General features: G+C 51.4%; 1 protein-coding gene across 3 annotated transcripts in view; it reads left to right on the top strand.

Moving 5' to 3' along the window:
* The window catches only part of ATP9A (ATPase phospholipid transporting 9A (putative)), a 129,531-nt gene extending 111,299 nt beyond the window's left edge, over positions 1 to 18,232 (top strand). For all 3 annotated transcript variants that reach the window (XM_055300463.1, XM_055300474.1, XM_055300485.1), the window contains exons 18-28: positions 272 to 442; positions 2,729 to 2,827; positions 5,585 to 5,674; positions 5,780 to 5,924; positions 6,690 to 6,754; positions 8,067 to 8,222; positions 11,546 to 11,610; positions 13,024 to 13,132; positions 13,960 to 14,017; positions 15,864 to 16,067; positions 17,342 to 18,232. In XM_055300463.1, the coding sequence (XP_055156438.1) occupies positions 272 to 442; positions 2,729 to 2,827; positions 5,585 to 5,674; positions 5,780 to 5,924; positions 6,690 to 6,754; positions 8,067 to 8,222; positions 11,546 to 11,610; positions 13,024 to 13,132; positions 13,960 to 14,017; positions 15,864 to 16,067; positions 17,342 to 17,478 (1,299 nt within the window). In that variant the 3' untranslated portion in view covers positions 17,479 to 18,232. The remainder of the gene's footprint in view (positions 1 to 271; positions 443 to 2,728; positions 2,828 to 5,584; positions 5,675 to 5,779; positions 5,925 to 6,689; positions 6,755 to 8,066; positions 8,223 to 11,545; positions 11,611 to 13,023; positions 13,133 to 13,959; positions 14,018 to 15,863; positions 16,068 to 17,341) is intronic.
* Positions 18,233 to 27,823: the final 9,591 nt, after the last annotated feature.

The following is a 27,823-nucleotide window of genomic DNA, read 5'->3' on the forward strand; positions in this document are numbered from 1 at the left end:
TTACTGCTGCTTCCTGGATGAAAACAGGTGAGGCTCAGATGAGTTGAGCAACTTGCTAGAAGTTGCACAGCAGGTTAGTACAGAGGAGAGGGGAAACTAGGGCCTATCCGAGTGTGGGCTGATGAACCTGGAAGGGCACTGGAGGTCTCAGTGCATCCCTTTGAGGTCCACCTACGCTCTGGGGTCCCCCGCATGGTGTTCTACTCTCCACAGCCACCAGCCTGGCCCCTCCCCACCCTAAACAACAGCTCTGTCTCCTGCTGTGTCACAGGCCCGCTACGTCCAGGCCAAGCTGAGCGTGCACGACCGATCTCTCAAAGTGGCCACCGTGATCGAGAGCCTGGAGATGGAGATGGAGCTGCTGTGCCTGACGGGGGTGGAGGACCAGCTGCAGGCAGACGTGAGGCCCACGCTCGAGACCCTGAGGAATGCCGGCATCAAGGTAGGGTGAAGCTGCCTGGGACCAGGCCTCAGTGCAGAGATTAGTGAGGGGGATGGGAGGCAGAGGTAATGGAGCCAGGGGGGCACGGACGGCAACCCACAGCCCTGGCTCAGATGGGCCACGGTGTCACTCCCGCTGGTCCAACCCGGCTTCTGGGAGACGGCTCGTGTGTTTGCTTTTACTGCTGTCCCCCGCACTGGGCTCCACGAAGGTGGGCCCACCTGCATCCCCCATCCCTCCAGCATGCTTGGGGCATTCACATCTTGTTGAATGACCGGCCGGCCAGCCTTCTGCCTGTTGTCTGGGTGAATGAGTGGCCACCAAGTGGACTGACTGCTTGCACCAACAAACTGCCATATTGATACTGTTTGGGGCCAAAAATTTAAAAAAAAAAAAAAAAATCCAGGCATTTAGTCCAGAGGCCAGTAGAGGGCGTCTGAGGAGCACGCTGCATTTGAAAGGACCTGAGTGGAGCATCAGTGACCTCACTGGCTTGAAGCTCCTGGACAGGCGTCTTTGCCACCCGCCTCCACCCACAAGCAGCTCCCCGTTGCGTCCTTGGGCTGGTCGTTGGCACAGACTCCAGGGAGCGGGGCTGCAGTAGGAAATGAGCTCCGGCCACGTTCGTGCCCACGGGGGACCCACTCACGTGGGGGGCACGTTTCGTTACGTTTCGTTGTAAACCAGATTTGGCCCACGGGCCTCGTTCATTGCAAGGGGATCGTCAGCAAGATCCCATTATTGGAACAGCGGTCTGAAGTCAGAAGGGCTTGTTTCTCTCGCACGGTGGAGCTTAGATTTGTCGCTGGCAACTTCTGTAGACCTCCGGTGTCCCAAGTTTTGGCATTCGGGTCTCTGCTCCTGGCTCCACCCTGAGCTGCTCCTCAAAGCCGTTCTCTCCAAAAGGCAGGGTGTTTTATTCCCAAGCGTGCAGACGGGACTTCTGTTTCTGGTTTCCCTGGTCAGACAGGAGGGAGAAGGGGGTGTGGGGGCGAGGGGCCAGGGGAGTCTGGAGGTCGGCCCAGCACAGCCCCTTCACAGGCGGGACGCTGCTGGAACCTGGAAGATTTCTGCTCCAGCCCCTAAGCCGACGCAGCAGCCGAGGCCAAGCAAGGTGGGCAGTGTGCCCCCGGGCCTGGGGCTCAGGTCTGGGCACCCACCTGCGGTGCCCCCTGTTGTCCCGACGTGGGGCACTAGTCACGTGGTGCTCTGGTGACTTGCCATGGTTTTCTAGAGTTTGAGCCTCCTTGCTCCTTTCCCAGTTTGCTCTCCTACAGCAAACCCTGAAAACTGGCATCAGACTGGGATCTCTTAAAATAATATTTTTTTTTTACGGCCAGATGGGAGGTGGAGAGAAGAGGCTGATGCCCTCCAGCGTGCAGCCCAGAGGCAAGGGCCTCCCAGAGGGCCCGGGGCCTGCGTCATGGCTGTCTCACTGCCTGGGGTGGTCCTTGGCAAGTGGCTTGACTTCTCAGGGCTCAGTTTCCTGCCTCACAAAGTTACTGTGAAGGTCAAACACGCTGAACGTGGACAGCACTTGATGGGTGCCTGGCGCTGCGAACGCTCGGGAAGCCATCACCACTCACTTTCCTGTCCCTCCCCCACTGCCAGCACGTCCTTTGTCCGGTGACTCAGCCTGCGTCCTTCCCCGCTGTGGGCAGGGACAGCAAAGGGGTAGCGGGTAAACTAGCGGAGCCAGAAGCGTGTTCCAGAGTTTGGACTCTGAAGACCTGGATTCTGGGTCTGTTTGGGATAGGAGCTAGCTGTGTGGCTCTGGGGCAAGTCACCTGCCCTCTCTGAGCCCATGACAGTGACATGCAGAATGACCTGTTAAGAGGTACAGAAGAGCTTGGCACATTCACTGTTGGCTTAACCCACCACATAGACTGTGTGTAACGTGACAAATCAGTGTTTCCTGCAGGACATGGAAGTGACCCTTCACCCATAAAGCCATCCCCTTCTTTGAAATTATTTATTGCTTTAAGAAAAATTTCCAGAAGGGGGATGATGAGGTCAGAGGTTGTGCTTCATGATGTCTGTTGAAGTGTGTGGCCAGATGCTTTTGTAAAAGTGTTGCACCAGCTTCCACTGCCACCAGCAGGGGTTCCTCGGGGTCCTGAAGCCCTCAGAGTGGGGTACTCCTGGGGTGTGTTGGGGACACCATGAGTCTCGAGGTAAATGGAATAAATGAGGGTTAGCTCAATGTTCTTAGAAACTGACCTGACACAGGTTGCAGGCTGGCCTTCCCCACGGACAGAGGGGGGCTCCTTTCTGCTGTGATTGCAGGTTTGGATGCTGACAGGGGACAAGCTGGAGACAGCTACATGCACTGCGAAGAATGCACATCTGGTGACCAGAAACCAAGACATCCACGTTTTTCGGCTGGTAACGTGTCCTCCGCACTGGGGCCTTGTGGGGGCGATGCTGCAGTTTGCCCTGTAACCTCAGGACCTGGTTGGGGACCCCTACAGAGGGGAGGGAGGAGCCTGTTAACCACCCAGGGTCAGGGAACTTAGAGCATTGGCTTGGGGGGAACTGCTGTGTGGCCCCAGTGAGGCTGTGGGCTTCCTTCTGGTGCTGGTTCAGAAGCGCCTCGTTACGGCCCTGTGTGCTTAACCAGCTGGGGCTCATGGTCCCTTGGAGAAGCTGGCACAAGGCACATTCAGGAGGAACGATGCAGATAAACCTGTCCATGTGAAATTGTGCATAGGAGTCCAGATTCCTCTGGACCCTTGAAGATCAGGTCCTTGGATAAGGAGTAAATTCCAGGGGTGCCTGGGAGGCTCAGTCGGTGAGGTGTCTGCCTTCGGCCCAGGTCGTGGTCCTGGGGTCCTGGGGAGCTGGGAGGTGAGGAGTGGAAGGTCCCCTCTGGGTGGGACACAGCAGCGCCCCGCTCCTGAAATCGGAGTGCTCACACCAACAACCGGAGGGGCTCTCTGCCTTTCCGGGAGTTTCCCCTTGACCCCCCTGCCTTTGGTCCACAGCACACACAGCCTTCAGGAGAGCGGCAGTTTTGGGAACGGCACAGCATTGTGTTGAGGCAGATACATTTAGTCTTCATTATACACGGATTCCAGATTTGCAAATGCACTTACTTGCTAAAATGTGTTCGTAACCCAAAAATCAGTCCTCAGGGCGCTTTCAGAGTCCTCCGTGGACATGTGCAGAGCAGTGAGAAATCGTCGTTGCCTGATGCGCACATTCCCAGCTGGGGTCAAACAAGGCGATTCCCTGCCTTCTCTGCTTTTGTACTACACCCAAGCACAGTAGTTTAAGATTGACCTAGTGCCACTTTTTTTTTTTTTTTTTGCATTTTTGTGCTGTCAGTGATTTCACTGTTTCACATCCCCCCCTCCCAGCACACTGCTGGAGTAGTGTCCCTAAGTACAGGAAGGTATGATGCGACTTACAGAGAAAGTCCATGTGTTGGATGAGTTTCCTTCAGGCAGGAGTTCTAGTGCTTTTGGTTATGAGTTCAGTGTTAATGAATCAACAATATGTATTTTTTTTTTTAAAGATTTTATTTACTGGGATCCCTGGGTGGCGCAGTGGTTTAGCGCCTGCCTTTGGCCCAGGGCGCGATCCTGGAGACCCGGGATCGAGTCCCACGTCGGGCTCCTGGTGCATGGAGCCTGCTTCTCCCTCTGCCTGTGTCTCTGCCTCTTTCTCTCTCTGTGTCTATCATACATAAATAAATAAAAATTAAAAAAAAAGATTTTATTTACTTATCCACGAGAGACACAGAGAGAAGCAGAGACATAACATAGAGGGAGAAGCAGGCTCCCTGCAGGGAGCCCGATGCAGGACTCGATCCCAGGACCCCGGGATCATGACCTGAGCCAAAGGCAGACGCTCAGCCACTGAGCCACCCAGGTGCCCAACAGCATGTATTTCAAAAGATGTGTTTAGGGGCACCTGGCTGGCTCAGCCAGTTAAGCAGCTGACTATTGATTTTGGCTCAGGTCGTGATCTCAGGGTGGTGAGATCCAGCCCCAAGCCAGGCTCTGTGCTGAGTGTGAAGCCTACCTATTCTCTCTCTCCCTCTGCCTCTCCCCCGCTCATGGTTTCTCTCTCTCTCCTTAAATAAAATCTTATATATATATAGATATATAAAGGTGTGTCTAAACAGAAACACATATATGACAAGGTATCGATGGACAAAAATATCGTGGCCAAAGACTCACAGGAGCCTGGCCCATATCTCCCCTCAAAGCAATGAATGGTTCCTTATTTACTAAGTCAGTGTTCATAGTGACTCTTATTAGTATAGCGTAACCATTGAAAATAATGAGAAATGGGCTGTATGTCGTATATATTCCATATTCTCCACATTCTGTATATTAGGGGTTGCAAATGACAGTCCATGTTGCCACCTGAAATAAAATTTCATTTTATTTTTTTAAAGATTTTATTTATTTGAGAGAGAAAGAGAAAGAGCACAAGTAGGGGGAGGGGCAGAGGGCGAAGCAGACTCCCCGCTGAGCACCCAGGCCCCCCCGCCCCCCCAGATCATGACCTGAACCAAAGGCAGACGCTTAACCGACAGAGCCACCCAGGCGCCCCTGCAAATAAGGTTTTATTTAAGCACAGATGCACCCACTTGCTTGTCTGCTGCCTGTGGCTGCTCTGGCGCTACAACGGCAGAGCTCAGTAGTTGGACAAGAGCTGTAAGGTCACGGCGCCTGGCCGGTCACACAAAGGGGTCGCTGGACACCCGGTTTCTGACGCCTGCCTCCCAGCCTCCCAGATGTCGTACTCCGGGCAGGCTCTCCGTGCTGTCCTTTCCATGTGTGCCCAGTGCAGCCGTGACCGTGCACCTTGTAGGGCCGTGTGACAAGCACACGGGGGACATCCATGGGGAGCACCTTGCACGTGGTCAGGCGCAATCACTGTTGGCTCTTCGGTTACATGGGTCGCAGCCATCCCGGGGGAAGTGCGGGGTGACAGCTGGTGTACAGGCTCTCCCCATTCCCACAGAATCATAACAGACACGGTTGAATTTGGCTCTCGTTCCGGCGGCAAGGGAGGGGCGGGGGTCCTCGGCCGGGGTGGCCATTGTCCTCCCACCGGCTTCAGGAAGCCACTGTTTGTTGTTCTCTCTCCGGAGAGCAGAGCCTCCTCCACCCCTCTGTTCCCTTCCAGGTGACCAACCGCAGCGAGGCCCACCTCGAGCTGAACGCTTTCCGCAGGAAGCATGACTGTGCCCTGGTCATCTCGGGAGACTCCCTGGAGGTGGGTGCAGGGACCCCGCCAGCCAGCTCCTCCCGGGAGCGCGTGCCCCTCCCTGCTCGGTGGGGGCAGTGACCACCACCTGCCCCCCTGACCCCCCGCCCCCAGGTTTGCCTCAAGTACTACGAGTACGAGTTCATGGAGCTGGCCTGCCAGTGCCCGGCCGTGGTCTGCTGCCGCTGCACCCCCACCCAGAAGGCCCAGATCGTGCGGCTGCTGCAGGAACGCACCGGGAAGCTCACCTGTGCCGTAGGTAGGCGGCTGCCCGGGCGGATTCATTTCTGTAAGTCAGGGGATGGCTTTCACTGCCATCTGCCTCAGACCCCCTGGGCCACTTCACTCAGGTCGTGACACTTTCCCCCAACAGACTCTGGCTCTATAATTATTCTTATTTTTAGTATTTCCCTTTGAGTGTGAGTAGATAAGGACGCTCTAGGGCTCTTCTCCTTAACTTGCCCTTCCTTTGCTAGTGGCGCAGGGAGCAGCGCACAGAGGGATGCAGACCACAGGCTGCGGTGCTGGGGCTGGGTTCCCGCCAGTGCTGGTTCCACTCCCCGGGGGCCCGGCCCAGCTTCCATCTGCCCGTTGGCACAGTGGGGTAACCAGCACTCGCATGGTGCTCATGAGGATGGAAAAGGGGTAGATTTAAAAAGTGCGGCCGCAGGGCACGTGGAGGCTCAGGAGTGTGGTGTCCGTCTCTGCTGCTGGGGGGATGCTTCTCCCCGCACCTCACAGGCCCCAGTGTGGCGTTGTAAACACCTGCCACCACGCTGTGGCTGGGGCTCTCGCTGGTCACCTGGTGTCCCTCTGATGCTCAGCTGCTCTGTGAGACAGGAAGCTGATACTGTGGGGTGTGGGAGTGATTAAATGGAGCAGGGCAGAAAAGGCTCTTAGTAAGCAAGCACCCAGGGAAAGGCAAAACGTGCATGATTGTCCGAAGTAAGAATGAAATGTGGGGTCCTGTTTCTCGCCTCTCCCCAATTTCCCGACTTTACTCTCTGGTCCGTGTGGCCCACAGGTGATGGAGGCAATGATGTCAGTATGATTCAGGAATCTGACTGCGGCGTGGGTGTCGAGGGGAAGGTGAGTGCGGGTGCAGGGCATGGGGGGCTGCTCGCTGCCGAGCGGGAGCGGGAGCGGTCGGGGCAAGGGCATCAGGTGGTCGTGCTGGGCTGGGAGCTGCTCTGCTCCACGAGCTGGAGCTGCATTTCCCCTCAAAACAGCTTTCATGCTTCTGAGGATTCTAGATTAGCATGAGGAAGCCTAAGGAACCAAAAGAGCATGATCACCTGGTTTTGTTACACGGGAATCAGAGATCTACATCACTCTACATCGTCTACAGATGACAAGTGCTGATTTTTCACGTGCCAAGGCTTAAATTAAGAAAAAAGAGTGTTTTGCTACATTGTTAGGGCGCTGTGAATGTACTTCATGCTTTTCCATGGCAGCCGCAGTGTCCATAAAAGCATCAGTTATCACATCATGTGCTGATATCTTGGGGTTTAGGGAAGAATGTGGCACTGTTTTGCCCCTCATGAAAAGCTGCAGTTTCTTAAAGTTGGTGTATTATAACAGCTTTTTCTTTCTGTCCTTGTCACCTGTGAGCTTGCCTTAGAATTTACTCTGTTCTAATTTGTGACCTCTAAATGGCAATAGGCAAGAAGGTTGGTTACCAGGTTTGCTAGAACTTTGTGTAAAACAAGGGTACCGAGGACCCGAGGGAGAGCTGGAGATGCTCTCCTATGCGTTTTGTTCCATACCTTCATGAATTGGGCGAATCCATACACTTTTTTGTTTCTCTTTCCACCCGTTCTGGTTTGGTGGTTCTCATCCAGTTGACAATTATTTGAAGTTACAGAATTCAGTGAACTTTGAGATGTTACTGGAATGGACTGTTTTAATGCCATCTGCCCCGTTAGTGGCATCCATCACACACCGTTTAAAATTAGAGAATTCTAATGGATGCACTTCTATAAATGTGCAAAGCTTATGCTCAAGAACATTCCATTTGGTATTGTTGGTAGCCTCAGCGTCCCTTCCCCCAGCCTTACATTTCACTTAGAGGAACTGAGTGTTGTAAAGTGCCTATCTCTGATGATTCTTTGCTTCTGATACACATGGGGTGGGCCTGCCCCCCAAGGCCTAATACTAGATCCATTTGACCTCCCAATTACAACTATCTATGACTTAGAATGTTTTTTATTTAAATAAATTCCGCTTTTTAAATCAAATTTAGGCTTGGACCACCAGCCGAGTACAGCTTGAAACCAAAGAAGCCCTTCATAGAAGTTTTCCAAAGATCTCCTTACAGCATCTTGCTTTTTCAATTAAAAAAAAAATGCACTTGCTCTGACCTCTTGTGCTTCTGACGGTGCCCAATTTTATTGGATTTTAGGAAGGAAAACAGGCTTCCCTGGCTGCAGACTTCTCCATCACCCAGTTCAAGCACCTCGGCCGGCTACTCATGGTGCATGGCCGGAACAGCTACAAGCGGTCAGCCGCCCTCAGCCAGTTCGTGATCCACAGGAGCCTCTGTATTAGCACCATGCAGGTGGGTGGGCCGTGGTGCTCTGCCCTGGGGCACATGGCTGTCATGGAAAAAGCCTGAAACCAGACTGTGCTTTGGTGCCCTTACCCTACCCTGCGAGGTTGTTTGTTTATTTTCCCACCTGACCAGTTTGAATCCCTGCCTTGCTCACAGTTCAGCTGATAAGACCTCAAATTAAGGCCTAAGATCCTTCCTCCAGGCCGTCCCTCCTGTGGGGAGTGGATGTGTGCATTAGCACTGGTGCGTCCGTCTGGAGGGCTTGGTGTGAAGTAGGTGTGGGGTAAATGCCCAGAGCCATTGTGATTGGTTTTTCAGAGGGAGAAATGCAGAATTAAATGCTGGGTGAATAGTCTGGTCCTGAGTTTTCCAAATGCAAAAATGAGGGCCACAGAGAATAACCACAAAAGAAGAAGGACTTGCTTTTCTTGAGCTCTTCCTATATACCCTGGGCGCCAGGCTAGCGCTCACAACACAGCATCTTGTGTGCTCCTCACAGTAGTCTGAACCATGCCCATTATACAGATGGGGAGTCTGAGGTTCAGCGAGGGTGAGAAATGTGTGCAGTGTCCCTCAGGGATTTGGTCTGATTCAGCGCAGGGACCCCAGACCTGTGCTCCTCCTCATGGTGCCTCCTCCAGTGACCTCGACCTCGAAACAGGGAGGCCTGTGCTGCCTCCACTTGCAAGGGCTCTCAGGTGGGACAGCATAGCCTGCGGCCCGGAGGCATCTCATCATGTCACAGTTCTGCCTCCAGCCACCCCCGCTGGGAGTTGAGCTTGGTTGTTGCGATTGTTCATCTTCTCAGGAGTAAGAGCCTGCTCCCATCTTGCTTCTCACAAAAGGATTCTAGAGTATTTTCCCCACCTTCTCTCTCACTGACTCCTTTAACATCTGTCATCGGGCTTAGCAATTAAGCATATACTAGGAAGAAGGCCAGAGGGTGGAAAGGAACACATCTTGGGTGTTGAAAATCTATTGACTGGTTCCCCTCTATGGACATTTGGTGAAAATATCACAATTAAGTAGTGAGAACTTAGGGATGATGTGACTTGGAACCCATATCTCTTTCTGACCACACCACCAAACATCTCCGAGAGCTTGAGCAAGTCACTTTACCCCTCTGGGCCTCAGTCTTCCATCCATGCAATGGGGATGACGAGACCTGCCTTGCCTCTCAGACAAGGCTACTTTGAGAAGCAGGGTTCTCTAAGGCATCAAGTGCGAAGGCATCCTTACCACTATTAATAAGAACAAAACAGGGTGATGTATACGGTAAGGTGACATTTTAATCTGTGGGAAAAGGCACTTCATGACGACATAAAAGGCATCCTGCCTTTCTGAGTAAGTCAGCTGGTGCTGCTGTACGTGCATGGGACCTCCCGCTCTTCTGGCCTCATCTGTGCCCAATGTGGGTGATTTTATGTTTCCAACATCTAGTGCATTTGTGAGCCTAGGAGCCTTAAAGTGATTTTTTATCGATGTGATCTACACCTAAACAGCTGTTACAGTTCATCAGACCACATCTGTACTTGTATGTTAGCTCATAAATTGTGCTAGATGTTGCTGTGGTTAAATCACCAGGAGATCAGTCAGCTTGTCCCTGGGCATGCACACAAAGGCTGAGCTGGGTGAACCGACTGACTGTACGTTGTTACCCTGAACATCAATTTAGAAAAAAATTTCAGGGTGGGCAATTGTTGTTTGAGCCTTAGAAGCAGGCCCTTCAGCCCTGTCCACTGTGCTGAGAGTGGTCGGCTGAGGGCAAGTCCCTGTTAGAGCTGAACGTTGACCTTTGTCTCTAATAGAGGTGGCCATAGTGTTTTATTTTCCCTAAAATGTTCTCTCCAAGGTGAAGGCTCTGGGGCCAGCCCAGCCCTTTTACAGGAAGGAGGCTCTTGATGTTGATGTATAAAACTACACACCAGATTCTGGACATCTTGACAAGTATCCTTTCTGGGCTGCAGCCTGGCCTTGGTGGAAAGTCATTGGAAAGGTGGCTTTCACCTTCCAGTTCTGAGGTATGACCAGGGCTCAGCTGCAGCCGCCCAGGACCTTGGCCCCACGTGGCACCTGGGTTTCCAGCTCTGTGCCCAGCGAACACCCACAGCAGGCAGCTGGGGTAGATGCCTCTGGCCACACACCCCTTTTGATCATGAGGCTGGCTCAGGCGCTCGTATTCAGCTTTTGAAAAGCCTCAAGTTGCCTCTGGCCTCTTTTTGGTTTTATGTGACTAGGAATTAGCTTTGAGGCCACTTTTCTTCCATTAGCCTGTAGATGCCCAGAGAAGGAAGTAACAGCATCTCTATCCGATTTATCTCCCCAGCCTGTCTTTTCCCTGCCAGTAGCTACTGTTTTCCAAGTCAGGAAGTAGACATTCCAGCGAGGGTTTGGAAGTGTCTTTTTTTTTTTTTTTTAAGATTTTATTCATTTATTCTGTGTGAGAGAGAGAGAGCACAAGTAGGGAGAGCAGCAGGCAGAGGGAGGAGGAGAAGCAGACTCCCTGTGGAGCAGGGAGCCTGATGCAGAGATCGATCCCAGGACCCTGGGGTCATGATGTGAGCCAAAGGCAGACACTTCACCCACTGAACCACCCAGGTGCCCCTGGAAGTGTCTTTGTTGCTCTTGTCTCATCATAACAATTTCCAAAAACAGTAAAATGTGTCCTGTGAAATGGGATGCCTTCTCTGCAGTCCCACCTCCGGGGTAGCTGGTGTACATCCTCACGGTGGGGGTATCTTTCCCTGTCCATGTCCATACCTGTGCAACTTGTTTATCGGTTGCCTGCCTCTGTGGGCTGTCAGCTACTGTCAGGAGTTTGGGTTCCAGACACAGAACTGGGCTTGAGCCCCGCAGTGCCATTCCCCTGCTCAGATTCCCCATCTGTGGCATGCAGGTGATATTAGGACTTGACCTCATGGGTGGTTCTGGAGATTCACGGAGATCTCATAGAGGATTCCTGGGTCCAGCCTGTGTAACTTTAAGTTAAAGTTACTTAAAGTCAGTGTTCACAGAGGGGCTGAGAGTGGCCTCTGCAGTGAAACCCCCCAGGGAAGACTCCTGGCTCCTGTCACTTAGGAGCTGTGTAGTCTTGGGCAAGTCACTTCACCTCTCTGTGCCTTACTCTTGTCATCTGTAAATAGGGGTTGATGATAACAGTGCCTACCTCATAAGGTGATTGTAATTGTGAAAAGAGCTGATTTACTTAAAGCACTCACAACTGTGCTGGTAAAGTTTGTGCCGTGTTAAGTGTTGGGTGTTATTTCATTCTATACACATAGGAATTTTGTCATTATTTTTGGTAACATCCTCCTTTCTCGTTGGCACAGGCTGTCTTTTCTTCCGTGTTTTACTTTGCCTCCGTTCCTCTCTATCAAGGATTCCTCATCATTGGGTAAGGAAATCTAGGCAGAGTATTAATTTTTTTTTTTAATGTGAAACCTCCCTAAAATGCCACAGATGAGAGAAGAGACATGGTGTCTAGACCGTTTAGTCACCAAGTTGCCAGCAGTGCAGTTTAGAACCTTCTTGAATTCATCAGTTTTTGAGCTGGCAAGCCTGTAACCAGATTGAGGAAGTGGAGTCCGATATGTTTGTGGTTCAGAGCACTTGGCCGTGTGTACCTGGGAATGGAAAAATGCTTGCCCGTGAGAGTCTGAGCTGACTGGTGATGGGCAACCAAAGCCAGAGCAAAGGTTCACAGACTCAGTGATTTCACTGTGGTCTTAGAAAAAGTGAAAGAGGACCTCTGGAAAGTACCATCCCTGCCATGGACCCTAGTAGAAGGTTCTGCTGCCGGGTCTCAGTTTCTAAGGCAGGCCAGAGCCTTGATGTCTCGGGGGACGCACCTAACAGAGTTTTATGGCTGCGTGCCACTGACTTGTTAGAGTAGCGTGTCACCTGGACGTTTGCTGCCATCAGACCCATCCCCATTCCTGACTTGGAATTCATGACGTTCCTTTTGATCCTTCAGAGAATGTGCTCAGTCTGTGAATGACCCAGGTAGGTGGAGTTTGATTACCATGTGCCCTAGAGAGAGACACAGGTAGGGCGCATTCCTGGTCATGAACAGGTGAGAAGCACAGAAAGGCTGGCCGGCCCCAGGGGAGAGTCATAGGAAGGACGTCTTCCTCCTTTTTATAACGACCAGTTCAGTCTGAGAGTAGGCAGTGGAATTCTGCTGGCTTCTCGTTTGAAAAGCAGTCTTTTGTCAGGTCCCAGAAGGATGAAAGGACATGCCAGAGTGTAAGCATGGGGGCTCCCGGAGCTTTGCTCCATGTGGCCTCCTGTGACTGGATCCCTCGTCTCTCTACTTGCTGTCTCCCCTCATCACTCAGCTCCAGCTGCACTGGCTGCCTTGCTGTTCTTCAAAAAAGACACGCACTCGCCTCTGGGCCTTTGCACGTGCTGCTCTCTCTGTCTGGGATGCTCTTCCCTCCATTTGCGCATGACTACCTCTCACCTTTTACAGGTGTTTACTCAAATGTCACATCCTTTGGGCACCCTCTCTAAAATCACACCACCCCCATGACTTTCTCCCTCTTCCCCATTAGAGTTTCCTTCTTAGCGCTCACCTGCAACACACAGTGTAGTTTATCGACTTTGTTGACTCACTGACTAGCATAAAGCCTCTCCGAGGGCAGTTGTTTCTGATTCTCCAGTGCGTAAAAGTAGCCCGGGCACAGAATGGGCAGTGGATGGTTGTTGAATGAATGGGTGGGAATTGGGCTCCAGAGGCTGGAGAAACAAATTGCTCACTTTCCTTCGGCTGGGTCTCACCTGTGGTGATTTCTGCCCCCATCCCCAGGTACTCCACCATTTACACCATGTTTCCTGTGTTTTCCCTGGTCCTGGACAAAGATGTCAAGTCGGAAGTTGCCATGCTATATCCTGAGCTCTACAAAGATCTCCTTAAGGTTTGCTGGACTCTTCCTTCCCTCCTTCTTTCCTTCCTCCCTTTTCTCCTCCCTCTCTCCCTACTTTTTTTTTTTTTTAAGATTTTATTTATTTATTCATGACAGACACAGAGAAAGAGAGAGGCAGAGACACAGGCAGAGGGAGAAGCAGGCTCCATGCAGGGAGCCTGACGTGGGACTCGATCCTGAGACTCTGGGAACATGCCCCAGGCTAAAGGCAGCACCAAACTGCTGGGCCATCGGGGCTGCTCCCTCTCTCCCTACTTTTAACTTATTTCACACAAACCCTCCATATTTGAACACATTGATTTGAACTGGTGACTGCTTAGAGGAAGGCGTGGGATTTTATTTTTTTTTCTTAAAAAAGTAGCATATGCACTTGTAAAGAATGTTAAACAGTACAGTAATATGTAAACTGAAAACGAAGCAACTAACAACTTAAAAAAAAAGCCGCTGACTGTTCCATCCTGCAGCTTGTGTCTGCTCTTGGAAACGTTCTTGTGTTTGCTTCTGAAAAGTGTGTGTGGGTGTGTAGGGAGTGTGTGGTGTTTGTGCTGTTTGTGTTGTATGTGTGTGGTGTGTGTGTGTGTGCGCATATGATTTCATTTATTTGTCCTCAAGGAATTTTACTGAAGAGCAGATTTATTTCCACTGAATACCAGTTCTCCTTAAAAAATGTGATTTCTCTAATGTGTTCAGATATGTGCAAGACACTTCTTTTGATGAAAACAGGCAGGTTGCCTCTTTAGTGGAGGAGATGGGTGGGGTAGCTGACACACTGGGTGAACCAAGTGCGATAACCTGCTGTGTCTCTCTTTCTCACTTAGGGAAGACCATTGTCCTACAAGACCTTCCTAATATGGGTTCTGATTAGCATCTATCAAGGTAAGGAAAGCGAGACCACCTGTTACCTTGTGCTAAGCCTTTCTTTTGTCTGTACAGCATGAAGAAGCTCCAGCTGGAACCCTGAACTTTGGTTAGGGGGCAGGACCATGCACCCCAGGGAGGTCCTGCTCGGCATGTCCTGAGGAACTGGAACGTTCAGCACCATGATAGATCTGTGAGGTGGTACTGTCTGCTTCATGAGAAAAAGTCAGAAAAAAAGATAACGGATACGGTTCAAAACCTGCCAACACACGCAAACCATTGTAACAAAAAGCTTTGTTGCTTTCTGGAATGGTCTGATACTTTTTTGGAGGCCAAGTTACAGTTTTTGAAAAATGCATTTACTTCAGGGGCCTCTAGGGAGGGTCCCTCAGATTGCAGCGACTTTGTAAGATGACTTTTAAGTATAGGAGAAGGAAATCTCAAAACCCCTGTTGGCGCTTATTTCTGGTTTTATGCATATTTTATAATGTGCACATAACTGTGCAGTAGTCCTAATATGTCCTATGTCTGTCTGCTCAGGGACCAACATAGTTCACAAATATATGTTGTGTATTGGGGAGGTCTCACTGGGGGGAACCTGTAACCAGAAGGTATAGAAACCATCGAGGCAGGAGGTTAAATTGTCCTTAAAAAATTGAGGAGGGGATATTTTTTTTTTAAGATTTTATTTATTTATTCATGAGAGACACAGAGAGAGGCAGAGACACAGGCAGAGGGAGAAGCTGGCTCCATGCAGGGAGCCTGACATGGGACTCAATCCCGGGTCGAGGAGGGGGTATTTTTAAGAAGCCTACCAAAGCGTAATATATGCATGTCGATTTTTGCTGCGATCTTTTCTGTATAGAGGTTCGTAAAGAACGAACAGTGAAGCTCCGTTTCACCCCCCATCTCGAACCCCATTGCGGTGGGCAGTGACTCGAGAGGAGTTTTGGGGTTTAGTGTCTATAGTATTCTTGTGCTGTGTGTAGTTTTGATCTGTGTGAGCACTGCCTGTCTGCTTTCTGCTGTGCTTGAAAAATATGTATGTGTACCCTCCTCCGCTTTCCTTTCTTGCCTGGGTATGTGACGCTCTGAGTGTCTCTGTTACCGCTGTCATTTGTGTGCGTGTGTGTGTATGGGTGTGTGGGTGTTAGAGAAACGGGTGACCCAAGATGCACCATCCTAACTCTTCTTGAGGTCATGCTTCTCTACCGTGGAGCGCATCCGCGGTGGTGAATCACATTGTAGTTTACAGCGTTACATTGTTGTAAGAGAAGATCTCTGAAGGTTTTCGTCTTTCAAAGCTGAAACTCTGTCCTCGTTCCTGCTTCCCTTTCTGCCTCTAGGATGTGACTACTTTAGATTCCTCATACGAGTAGAAGGTCCACAGTATTTACCTTTCTGTGACTGCTGACCTCTGCTGTTTTAAATCCTGGATTCAAGTTTAAATTTCTCTTTCTTGTTCCATCCACTCCAGAGTTACTCTCTGCAGCCTCTTTTTTTCCCATCTCTCCATCCCCCTCCTCGTCCCTCTCTCTCTCTTCCTCTCCCCCCCCCCTTCTCTTCTCTTCTCTGCAATTATAGACTCCTTATTCTATAAGGTCCAAAAGGAAAATAGGAAACTAGAATGGGACACCTGTTTAAAACCTCCATAAAGCTAACCACTCATCAACCTCATTTATAGCAAGTGCCATCTTTCATGCCTAAATGGAAAATACACAAAAAGGAGCCCCTCCTGGGAGTGAGCCCCAGGAGCCCCAGGTAGGGAGTGTGGAGGGCAGCAGCTCCGGGCAGGCAGAGCCGTGTGGGACCGTGTGGGACCGTGTGGGGCCATGTGGGATGTCAGCTTCCTCTGCCTTCCCAGGGAGCACCATCATGTACGGGGCCTTGCTGCTGTTTGAGTCCGAGTTCGTGCACATCGTGGCGATCTCCTTCACGTCGCTGATCCTCACGGAGCTGCTGATGGTGGCCCTGACCATCCAGACATGGCACTGGCTCATGACGGTGGCCGAGTTGCTCAGTCTGGCCTGCTACATCGCCTCCCTGGTGTTCCTACACGAATTCATCGGTAAGACCCCTCCCCCCTCCACCCCTGCAGCTAAAGCCTGGAAGTCGGGCCCGGGGGATGCGTCATGGGCTCCTGGAGGAAGGCTGGGCTCATCCTGGACTCATCCTGGGCTCTGTGTCCAGCAGGCCTGGGCACTCAGCTGCCCCCATTTTGTGACTGGTGTCCCCTTGGGGTGAGCGGCAGTTGTGAATCAGCTTCCTGGATCGGAGGTTGTCGGGCGTGATGTCAGTAGCGTTTCCTTTGAAAAGGACACGGTGTTAACTGGCTTAGAGGGGAGTCCATTCCATTCAACAAAGACCCGGTGGGTTTCTCCAGGGAGCTGGTCACTGCGCCGGGCTCTGGGGGCCTATGGAGAGGTCATGTCCAGGTTTTACTCATGAATGAATGATAGGCCTGCAGGATTTGTCCTCATTAGGTTGAAAAACTCCACCTTACCCCGAAAGCATCTCTCATCACTCCTCTTTATTGATCATCAAATGTTCCTTGAAGTTTTGGTAAAGGTAAAAGGAATGTCCTGTGAGGTCTGAAGTCTTGGAGCAGGTTCACACTTGTCCCGAGAGTCAGAATGAGTTTCGTGAGCACCTGCTGTGTGCTCAGTGGCTGGGGGTGGTAGGCCCTGCCCCCCGGGAAGCTGCCACGGGCCGGGTGGGCTCTTAGTGGGACCGTGGCCCGGGCCAGCCGCCCGCTCCCCATCTCATGCTCTGCTACTGTGGAGGACCACGTGCTGTGCTCTCGAGGAACCCTCTGGACTGCGGGCTTGCTGTCCTGCAGCAGAAGGGGGCTTCTGAAGCCCCCCACCCAGGGCCACCCCCGTTTCCTGCTTAGCACCGTCTTTAGACCCGACCCCGTAGAGGCTTTGGTGACTATCCCAGAGGCAAAGGGAAACTTGTTTTGGGGGTTGGAGTGCTTTCTGCTCTCAGGCGGCTGGGGGTGGGGTGGGGTGTACAAAGAAAAGCCCCAGCCGTCAGCATCTGGATCACACACACCTGTAGGAATCGTTTGCGTTCATGGTTTTCTTCCCCTGGAGTTGGAAGCAGCATTTCAGCGGCTGTCTGTGGATTCAGCTGCGGAAGCAGGTCAGAGAGAGAGGAGGGAGTGGGGCGAGTCCAGGCCCTGACACAGAGCCGAGGACAGGGACTTGAGCCAGGAGGCCGTGTGTCAGTGACGGGAGACAGCTCTCCCCCGGGATAGCCGTGCCGGCTGCTCCTGAGCCATATACACAGGCCTTCCAGAACATTCCACGTGCTCACCGCCATCTTCCTGTTTGCTTGCAGATGTGTACTTCATCGCCACTTTGTCGTTCTTGTGGAAGGTCTCCGTCATCACTCTGGTCAGCTGTCTGCCCCTGTACGTTCTCAAGTATCTGCGGAGACGGTTCTCCCCGCCCAGCTACTCGAAGCTCACGTCATAGGCACGCGCTGGCCCAGGGCACGGCCTCTGCACTCTCCTGGTGGACAGAGATCAAGTTGCGTTTTTATTAACCGCCACCTGCAGATCCTGCAGTAATCGCTAACACGTGCGCGGGGTCCCGACGCCAAGTGGACGGGGAGGTTCCTGGAAGGGGCCCCCGTGGGCCTGCTCGGGCCCCGACGGTTCGGCCTTGAGTGAATGTACATATGTTAAAGCTGGTGGCTCAGCAAACGGAGTTACAAGTGGGTCACTGTGCAAGCTTCCTATGACTTGAATTTTGTTGTCATGTGATAAAAAGTTTCTGTCCAGTTGACGATTGTTAGAGGGGTTTTGGTTTTTGTTTTAAACAATCCCGATGTATGTGTCCTCTTCACACCTTTCTTGCTCTTAAAAACCCGTTTCAGAGAAATGTTAAAAAGCACTTGGTATGGACTTGTGGGAAAAGACAGTGACTTTGGTAAACAGTTTACCCGGATAGTAATCTCAAGGTGGACATGCTAAGCGTCCTGTCCGAGGCAGCTCTGCTTACTGAAGCCACACCGGCTTCCTAGGGTGACACGGGGCAAAGGAGAGGAGAGAGAGAGAGAGAGAAAGAGTGAGCCATAAATCCAGTCTGTTCTCCCTCAGATTCAGCATCTCCAGCACTTGACTTAGCTTCACCTGCCACCTCGTAAAAAGAATTTCAAAGGTGTTATCCCGCTTTGTTCGGACCTGGTAACAATTATAAAGCCTGTGGCTCTCTGAGGACACCCTCAGCCATTTTCAGCAGTTGTTTTAGCAGGAAACGTGCCACTGAACAGCTCCTAAACGTGTCGACAGAGTGATAAGAGACTCAACTAATTCTTTAGACAACGTCGCACATGTGGCTCGGCCCCTCGGAGTGTCCCGAGTGCGAGGTCAGGGATGGGGGTTCCTGCTTCCACAGAAATCTGTTTCCTATCAGGAGGCTGGATGACAAAGGCAGAGGCATCTCACCGTGTCGCTGTTCCTCGTTCATCGGCGGCAGCTTCAGGCAAGGAGCCCCCCGCCCCCCATCGTGGGAGGAGGCCCTGGGGCCACCGCTCTGGGGGTCTGGGCTCCGGGGTGCTGCCTATGGATTTCAAGGGGGGACCTTGCTGAAAGGCAGCCAGGGGTGGAGAGTCCTCCCCCTGCCAGGACAGAGGACACGCATGTGTGTTTCTTATAAAGCTGTGGCTGCTCATTTCAGAGGAAGAAGGGAGTTTCAAGCCCCAGACGTGGCAGGGCAAGGATTCTTGGATTTTCAAGGCACTCGGCGCCGCAGCCACACATGCATGCCATCGGCGCAGTTGGTGTGTGTGCCAGAGCTGACCGTGTTTGAGATCTTGGGTGTGTGATTAATTCCCTCAGCCCTTCAGCATGACGCTTCTCGGGTGCGCTCCAGGGATGGGAGCTCCAGCCCGGCGGCAGGACCAACCTGCCCTGGGGGACGTGGGGGCAGGAGGAGCAGGAGGTGGTTCCTTGCCTGGGGAGCACTCTCGACATGCTCGTGGGTTTATGTTGCCCTTTTAAGACTTTATATAAAGAGGACAGTAGGTTTCAGGCACTGGTAAGCGGGCTGTGACATTGCTTCTGTTTTAAGATTGTGCATTTCCGCAGTGTGTTTGCCTTCCTGGGCCAGCCGTTTCTGCCCAACGGAAAAGACCTACCGAGGATATAGGTTGCAGCGAATGAGTGGTTATTTAGGAATAGGACCCTGGTCCAGAACTCTCAGGAACGTGGAACAGGTGTGACTTCTTTCCCGAGTGATGTTCTGGAGTTTTCAAAGGTAGGGAAGGGTTGCGTCGGGCTCCGAGTGTCACGCTTGCATTGGAAGTTGGAAGTCCGATTGCATTCTGAGTTTGCAAAACCCTGAGCCTGGCCTTCTTCACGGGCAGGTGACGGCCCCTGCAGGTCCGTCTTGTGGGACCACGGTTGGGAAATGTGAGACACTCCCAGGAGCTTCAGGGAGGTGGTCTCTCTCTGTCCCAAGTCCCACCTTTGATCCAGGTGTGGGAGTTGACTTTTGAGGTCAACACCTGAGATACCCCGGAAGGAAGGAAGCTTCTCAGAGACGCCGAAGCCGCCCCCGCCCCCAGAGGCTGAAGGAGGCTTGTCTGTGCCATGGAAACCCTCGTTCCGTTGTGCCAGCCGCGCTCTGGTGGAGGCAGTCAGGGGCCAGAGGCACCCAGACCGCCATGCGGTGGAGCGGCCCGTCCAGGGCAGTCTGCTCGCCTGGGCGGCCAGGGGGCCCTCGGGGGGGGGGGGGCGGGGGCGGAGCCTCCAGTTGTCTGAGAGCACAGGAAGCTTACCCGGGCCCCGCAGACCGACCCCAGCAGAGAAGGGGCGCATGCGTGTGCCATCCTAGGTGTGGGGGAGACACACGCACCCGAGCTAATTTCTAGGAACCTCCTGAGTTCGTGAACCTTAGGCATCAGGATTCTTTTGGCCTTTTTCTTGGTTTACCAATCTGGAAAGAATTTAGGAAACACCACTGACCCCCCTCCCCTCCCCTTGGACCTCGGGGCGGGGCGGGGGGGGGGACCAAAGTGTCTGACAGTTGATGTAACTTGAGGCCAGACCCCCCACCCCACCCCCCAGCTCGCAATCCGTGTTCAAACGTTTCTCCTTAAAGCAAAAATGACAAGTCCCCCTGCCCTCCTGACACCACTATGTATTTCTGTCGCAATAAGCACTTTCATTACTTTATGATGACTCCTAGTCTGTTTCTCGGTGATGGTTGTGTGCGCGTGAGGACAGTGGGATCTCTGTGCGTTCCCCTTTTTCCCTCCTTCCTTCCTCTTACGCAAATGACCAGACAAGCTTCTTCCGTCTTCAGTGATTTCCGATGCCTGACAGTGTTGATCCCAGTTTGGAGGGCGCGCAGGCTCACGTGCGGGTTGCCCGTGGTGCCAGGCGAGACTGGCCGTGCTGACCGAGCTGCCTGGGCGGCCGGCTTGGCCCCGGAGCGAGGAGGGGCACCCCCGGGAGCATCTTGACATCGGAGCAAAGCAGCTGTTGGCAGCCTCCGGGAGCTGGGATGCTCCCACCGATGGGGTTATCGTGTCCAGGTCCCAGGCCAGCTTCCTGTACCAAGTGCAGCCCTCTCGTGCAGCAGCGATCTCAAATACCGACGTCTGCTCCCCCCGCCCTCGGCGTGCTCTCCGCCGAAGGCCGCGGTTACTCTGACAACTTCTGAATGTATTTTGAGTTTTGTGCTCACTGGAAATCGACACGATAATGCCTGTTCCTTCTCCGGACTTTTGTTTTTATACTTTGTTTTGTTTTTACTGGGGGTGGGGATGGGAACGCCCTCATGCCTTTACGGGGCAGCATTTTAAACCTCTGCCAAATTTGCTGATGGGACCTACACGTGCTTCCGCTCTATCCTGTTGAAGGCGAACACCTGCCATCTGTTTTTGATCTTTAATCTTCTGTGTGTTTAAGTGTGTGTGTGTGTGTGTGTGTGTGTGTGTGTGTGTGTGATGTCACCTCCAGTGTTTTGATGCGATACTTGGTTTGCATTAAAATCCCATTAACTCCCAGCTTCGGTTTCGTGAAAAAGCGTACAAGGAGCTTTGTAAATACAACAGATTTTATTTCTCCTCCCTTCCTTGAATGTAAAGCCTCTGATCGTGTATCCTTCTTGGGAAATAATTTCCATTAATGTATGTTCATTATGTCTTTGGACCTCAGATGCACACCGGAGGCCTGAGCTCCTGGCCGTCTGCTCAGGCCACAGCTTCACCTGCCGCTCCGCCCCGGTCACCGCGTGGTCGGAGGTGCCCTTGTTAACGTCCTGGGCAACGTCAGTGAATCCTGCGTTTGTGGGGGGGTGGGGGGAAGGCAGGTGGGGGGTGCGCACACAAAAAGATTTGTGACTAATTTATTATTTTGTTGCGATGGGGCTGACTGTTAACTCTCCTAGGAGTCCAGGCCTGCCTCACGCGTAGGTCTCTCTACGTGTGATCCTCACCAGGACAGCGTTTTGTCATTAGAGGGAAGCTCTGGTCCAGGATGCTTTAATTTAGCAGGGACTCCCAGATGATTTAAATTCTCGATCCTGTGATGATACACATGTGATCCTGCGTGTTTCTGAGCGGTTCTCCTTTCATTGTCTGCCAGCCTGGCCCGTTGCTGTTGCCCAATAAAGCTTGTGTACTTTATGCCTTTGGGGATCATTTTAATTTGTGTGGAAACATGAATTCTGGTGTCAAAATGAAGGCTTTTTTTTTTTTAATTCTAATGCTCCTAGTTTTGTGTGTATCTCATAGTACACAAAGTGTGAATAACTTTTTCTCCAGTTATTTCGATTTTTGGCAAAAAAACCAAACCAAAACAAAACAAAAAAACCAACAAAACCCAAACCCATGCCTTGTTTATCATTCTGTACTGTTGTCTATTCCAGACATGTCAGCATTTCAGAAGGTGATCCGATACAAATAGGAAAAAGGGGAACGTTTTAGAAGATCCATTTTTTGTTTGTTTATACACCTAGTCCTTGATCAGTTTAGATACCTTTTGAAAAAAAAAGTGATAGAAGATTTGGGAATGCGGTCACCTGTGTTTTAGGCAGAGGAGGTTTGTAGGCTGTTGTGTTTCGTAAATCTTCCTCGGTGCTCCTCAGCTGGGGGTGCCCACGATCCTTTTCCTGAACCCCGACTTGTCAAAGCAGCCAGCCAGAGGCTGTGAAATTCCATGGGCGCGCAGACACCGCCCCCTGCTCGCCACTAGGGGGAACTTGAGATCGAAAGACCTTTATGTTTCCTGTTTTCAACCCCCGGGAAGAAGGTCCACCAGCCCGGCTGCTCTGTTCGAGACGCTGCTTTCATAGCTCAAAACTGATTTCGTGGCCAACGTCTCTGTTAAAAACAGACATTTCTTTTTACGTTGTTGACCAGACTATTTTGCTGGACTTCGCTTAAACACACACACACACACACACACACACTAGGGTTGGAAGGGGTGGTGGTGGTGGTGGGAGATGAATATTTATTTGATCTTGGATATTTGTATTCTTGAATATTTGGCAGCCGGGAAGACTTGCCCTACTCCTTATTCAGGCTAATAAGGTTTTGAGACGAAATGTTCCAACACCCCAAGTACTTTAACTGTTTTTGTTATGAAACGTTTCAGGGTGACATGAAGCCCTGCGGTATTTGCGAGGAGATCTATAAATGATGGATTTGCTCACCTCAAAATAGAACTGCAGTCGCTCCAAACTTTCCAGAAGTCGAGCACAGTAACAGAATTCATTCAGGACTTGCTAATTTCCTACTTGAAATGGGTTACATAACAAGAACGGGCCCGCCTTCGGGCCTCGCAAAACTACCCATGTAGTGATGGTGAAATGTATCATTAAAAGCTAGAAATAGCTTTGCTAAACTCTGGGAAAAAAAAGAGGAGGTTTTTTTTTTTTCCCCCTGATAGCTCCCCCTCTCCTTCACCCAAACATTGCATAATGTTAAAAAAGTCAACTCTTTCCGTAGGATTTAATTTCATTCTCCATGTGGCTGCGGTTGGAGGGGTAACTTCAGCATTTTGGGGGCTGGCAGATTTTTGGAGGATCACGCATCCCCGGATCGGTTTCCATTCGAGGCCATAGCAGACAAATACGCCCGATTCTGGGGTGCCCCTTTCCCTCCTGCCCCCCCCTCTGGTGGATGCGTTCTCTATAACGTAGCGTCTTTGCAGAGAGGAATGTCAAAGCCAAGCCACCCCTCAGCCTTCCGTGTTGAGGTTTGGACTTTCAAGTGCATTCCCCGCTAAGATTTGGGGTAATTGAATCATACTGTGAAGTCACTGGCTCCGCAACCTGCGCCTGACGGCGGGGCAGGCCCTGTTTCTTCGAACTCAGCCTGCAGGTTCTGTTTGCTCGCGCCGGGAGCTTGGTGTTCCGAGCCTCTGTGGTCCATTTTCAAGAGGTTTTTAAGAGCAAAGCATTTTCTTTTCTTGGGTCCAGATAAGCCCAGGAATATTTTTCAACTTTCAAGATTGCAGAATCCTGAAAGAGTAAGGGTGCCAGGGGTTATATGGAATACACTGACTTTTTTGTCATTCATTTACCATTTACTGAGCACCTACTATCTGTTGGGTGCTGACCAGAGGGTATTGATCAGGTAAGACTGGAGAAAGTGATGGAGGGAGGGAAGCACCCTTCAGGGATGGGCCCACTGAAGCAGGAGCCTGAAGGATGGAGGGAGGGAGTCGTGGCAAGTTCTGGCGGAAGCCGCATTTATGCAGTGCAAAGGCCCTGGGGTTGGAAAGGCTGGGTATGTGGGAGGTGCAGAAGGAGGGGCATATGGCTAGAGTGCTAAGACCAAGGGAGAGCATAGAGGAGATGAGGGCAGGGACATAGGTCAGGCCTGCAGACCATGGCATTCAGGCTAAGGAGCCCTGAGAACTGAGCAAGCGTTATTCAAGTTTGCCCGCTGTGCTTGAACTGCGTCTGCAAGGCCTTGTTTCACTGCCTCACTGACCCATCCCTGCCTGATCTCATTTCCACTTCTGTGGTCTGCAAAGGCTCCGGGGAGACCCACCCCTCCCATTGGAATCAACCCACTCTCATCCCTGATATTTCTTGTGATTTTATTGGCATAAGCGACCCTATTAAATAAAGGGAAGACGAAGCTGGTCCTTGGATGAAATTCTTGCTTTTCCAGCAAATACTACCAAGGCCTTCTGTTCTGCTTGGGGTGTAGTTGGCGGCTGTTCATTCGCGAGTCCTGGAAAGCAGGCCACCTAAGAAGTGGGAGGTGAGTCCGGAAGGAGAACAGGTAGAGAAAAACCCAACTGGGTCACATTCTTCAAAGCTGCCACATTTCCAGAATATGCCCGCTTGGGTCTGATTTCGAAGAGGAAGGCTTCTGCAGTCATGAACTGCGTGCGGGAGCCCAGGCTGTGTTCAAATTCCTCCCGAAGAAAGAAGGAATAACGAGAACAGGCTGTGGAAAAGAATGTAGTTAGTGTCTTAAAGATGGGCAAATATTCATTCTCATTTGTCCTTTTATGTGAAACAGATTTTTAAAAAGGCAATTGGAGTAGCTAATGACATCCAGAGCCCTGCTGATTCAAGTGGGGTTGGGGGTGGGGGCTTAAATTGGCCCAAACGATTAATCAGACCCAAAGAAAGAGGTGAGTTGCTCCGGAATTCTTCAGAGATGGGGCCAATAATTAGAGTGTAAGATGCTACTCTCTATGCACATAACTTAGCATAATTTTCTTAGGCAGCTCATCACCAGCAGAATTAGAGAAAATCAGACCAGGAAAAACCCGCTAGCCAGGCTGACTTGTGCAGACGTGGAGACTTTTGCTCCAAAATGGCTTCATGCTTGAGGAAGGCACCAAGAGAAAGCGCTGCCTTTCTTCTGGGCCCCAGTGGGAGCGAGACTAGACATGAATGCAGTGCCGTTTTAGGGAATGTGCTGGAACTGGGGGGCCGGGCAGCCCAGGGAAACGTGCATGGACCCAGCTGGAACAGAGACAGGTTTGAACACCAGTTCCTATACTTACTGAGTGACAGGGGGCCGATTCCTTACATTCTCTGAGCTCGGTTCCTCACCTGTTCTTAGGGGAGCGGCCACGAGGCCCACGGTCCTGGCTACAGGTGCAGAGAGACTGAAGTGGCAGCTACACTTCCCATCGACGCCTCTGAGCAAAGGGCGGGCTGCACGTGGAGGGAGGCATCTTCGCTCCCAGACTGGGGCACACGTTTTCTTCAAACACAGAGGTCACCCAACTGGAGAGACTCCTCGTGTGAGTTCAGATCTTGGGCGCAGAGGCAATATCTCACCCCGAGTCTTTGCGCTGGCCTTTGCTGAGCTCAAAGCAATGCCCACCCTGGGTCCCATTCTCCCAGCAGCGCTCTGCGTGGGAAGCAAACCTGCCTGCATGGCGCTGGGCTGGCCTGAGCATCCCTAGGGACGCTCACACCCCTTCAGGGCAGGGGGTAGATGTAGCCAAAGGAGAAAGGGGACTTCCCAAAGCCTCCACTACTGGGTGATTTGGGAGACAAAATGAGAACAAGTCACTGAATGGCCAGTTGTTTAATATCTCTCTCTCTCTCTCTCTCTCTCTCTCTCTCATGGAAGCAAATTCATTATTGTAATAGAGTAGAAGGCAAATTTTGCTTGAATTGTAAAAAAAAAAAAAAAAAAAAAAAAAAAACCAACACAAGGCCTGGGCAATGTGTTGGGGGGAAGGGCAGCTGGTGCCCATGTAGGCGATGCCTCTTCACTGGCTCTGCTCTTCAGGCATCTAAGGGACAGCTTGGGAGGCACTGACTTCTGGTTTCATCCCGAGCCAAGCCAGCCCAGGCCCAGGCCCAGGCCCATGGTTAGGGCTCAGTAAAAACTGAGGTTTTATTTTTTAATTTTTATTGTGGTGAAATATACATAACATGAAATTGACCATTTGAACCATTTTTGAACGTCTAACTCAGGGCCATTGAGTCATTCATCGAGTGTTAAGAGAAGTTCCAGAAGATTCAGGAACCTGACTAGAAAAAGTAGGCCTTGCCTTATCACAGTCTTTAAGGGTTGCAAAGTGCTTCCCCGCCTACCCCTCACGATCCTGGGAGGCAGGTGCTATCATCCCCATTTTGGAGGTGAGAAAAGCGTCACAGGGAGGCTGAACATGGGTCAGGCCCACATAGAAGCACCAATGCTCAGCACCATTCACGACACCCAAAAAGCAGAAATGTCCAGCAGTCGATGAATACACAAACAAGGTGTGGCGGAGCCGTGCAGTGGGGCACGGTTCCACCACAAAGAGGAGTGAAGTGTGCTACGTGCCGCAGCATGGATGAGAGAACACGGTGCTCAGTGCAAGAAGCCAGACACTACGGGCCACGGGCCACGTACCACGTACCGTATGGCTCCATTTCTATGAAATATCCAGAAAAGGCCAATCTATAGAGACAGAAGTTTGATTCATGGTTGCCTAGGGATGGAGCAAATAGGGGGAGCGAGGGGGTGACTGCCGATGGGTAGAGGGTTTCTTTTTTGGGTGATGAGAATGTTCTGAAGTTAGACACGCGGTTGCACAAGTGAAAATAACACTAAGACCCATTGAACAGTGTGCTTTAAATGGGTGAACTGTACGGTGTGTAACTTCTGTCACAACAACTCTGTTCTGCCTGGGGGCTGTATTGTCTCTGCATTCTGCACCAGCACACATGGGGGGCCCAGCCTCTCCGCGTCTTCGCGGGCACTTGGCCTTGTCCGCGGTTTTGCTCTAGCCATCCTAGCAGGTGTACCTCTTCATGGCTTTCATTGTGCGTTCCCAGCCGCTGATAACATCCAACGTCTTTGCGTGCGCTTGGTTGCCACTCACATACCTTCTCTGGTGAGGTGTTCATGTCTTTTGCCCAATTTTTTAAGTTACCTTGTTTTCTTACTGTTCATTTCTGAGAGCTCTTTATATGTTCTGGATAGAAAGCTATTGCCGAACATGTGATTTGAAACGTTTCCCCCACCTGTAGCTCAGCATTTCATTCTCTTTATTGCCAGCCTTTCTACTTCTAGCCCCTCTGGTGGGTGCATTGCGGCATCTCATTGTGGTTCGAATTTGCATCACATCATGTCTTAGTTTGGCTTGTGGAGTCTTGGGTCAACAGCATCTCTGGCTACATGCATAGTGCTTTATGTTTGTAATCTATATTTCTTTCTTTCTTTTTATTTTATTTATTTGACAGAGACCTCAAGCAGGGGGAGCAGCAGGCGGAGGAAGAAGCAGGCTCGCCACTGAGCAGGGACCCTGATGTGGGGCTCCATCCCAGGACCTTGGGATCATGGCCTGAGCTGAAGGCAGATGCTTCACTGACTGAGCCACCCAGGTGCCCTTATTCAGAATCTTTCTGAAGAGGGGAGACTTGGAATCTTCTGTACAAGCAAGGCTTTAAGAGATTCAGTAACTTGGGGTGCCTAGGTGGCTCATTGGTTGGGTATCTGCCTTCGGCTCAGGTTGTGATCCCAGGGTCCTGGTTTTGAGTCCCATGTCAGGCTCCCTGCATGGAGCCTGCTTCTCCCTCTGTCTGTGTCTCTGTCTCTCTCTCTCTGTGTCTCTCATGAATAAATAAATACAATCTTTAAAAAAAAGAGAGAGAGAGAGATTTGGTAACTGGCCCAAGGCTGTGCAGCAACTAGGTGATGGGCAGGGCGAGGATGGGAGCCCGGCCCTGTTGTCTCTCTGTTGAGCTGTGATCTGCTTGGAACCTTGGCTTCAAGGCTCCTGATAAAAGCACCCGCTTCACATCTCCCCAGCAAGCCGCATTCCTTCATGGCATGTCACAAGAGGTTGAGAAATGCCAATGAAGATGACGAACACAAGCCCCATCGATGTGACTCTCA

Source organism: Nyctereutes procyonoides, unplaced genomic scaffold (assembly GCF_905146905.1).
Source record: "Nyctereutes procyonoides isolate TBG_1078 unplaced genomic scaffold, NYPRO_anot_genome, whole genome shotgun sequence".
NCBI classification, from domain to species: domain Eukaryota; kingdom Metazoa; phylum Chordata; class Mammalia; order Carnivora; family Canidae; genus Nyctereutes; species Nyctereutes procyonoides.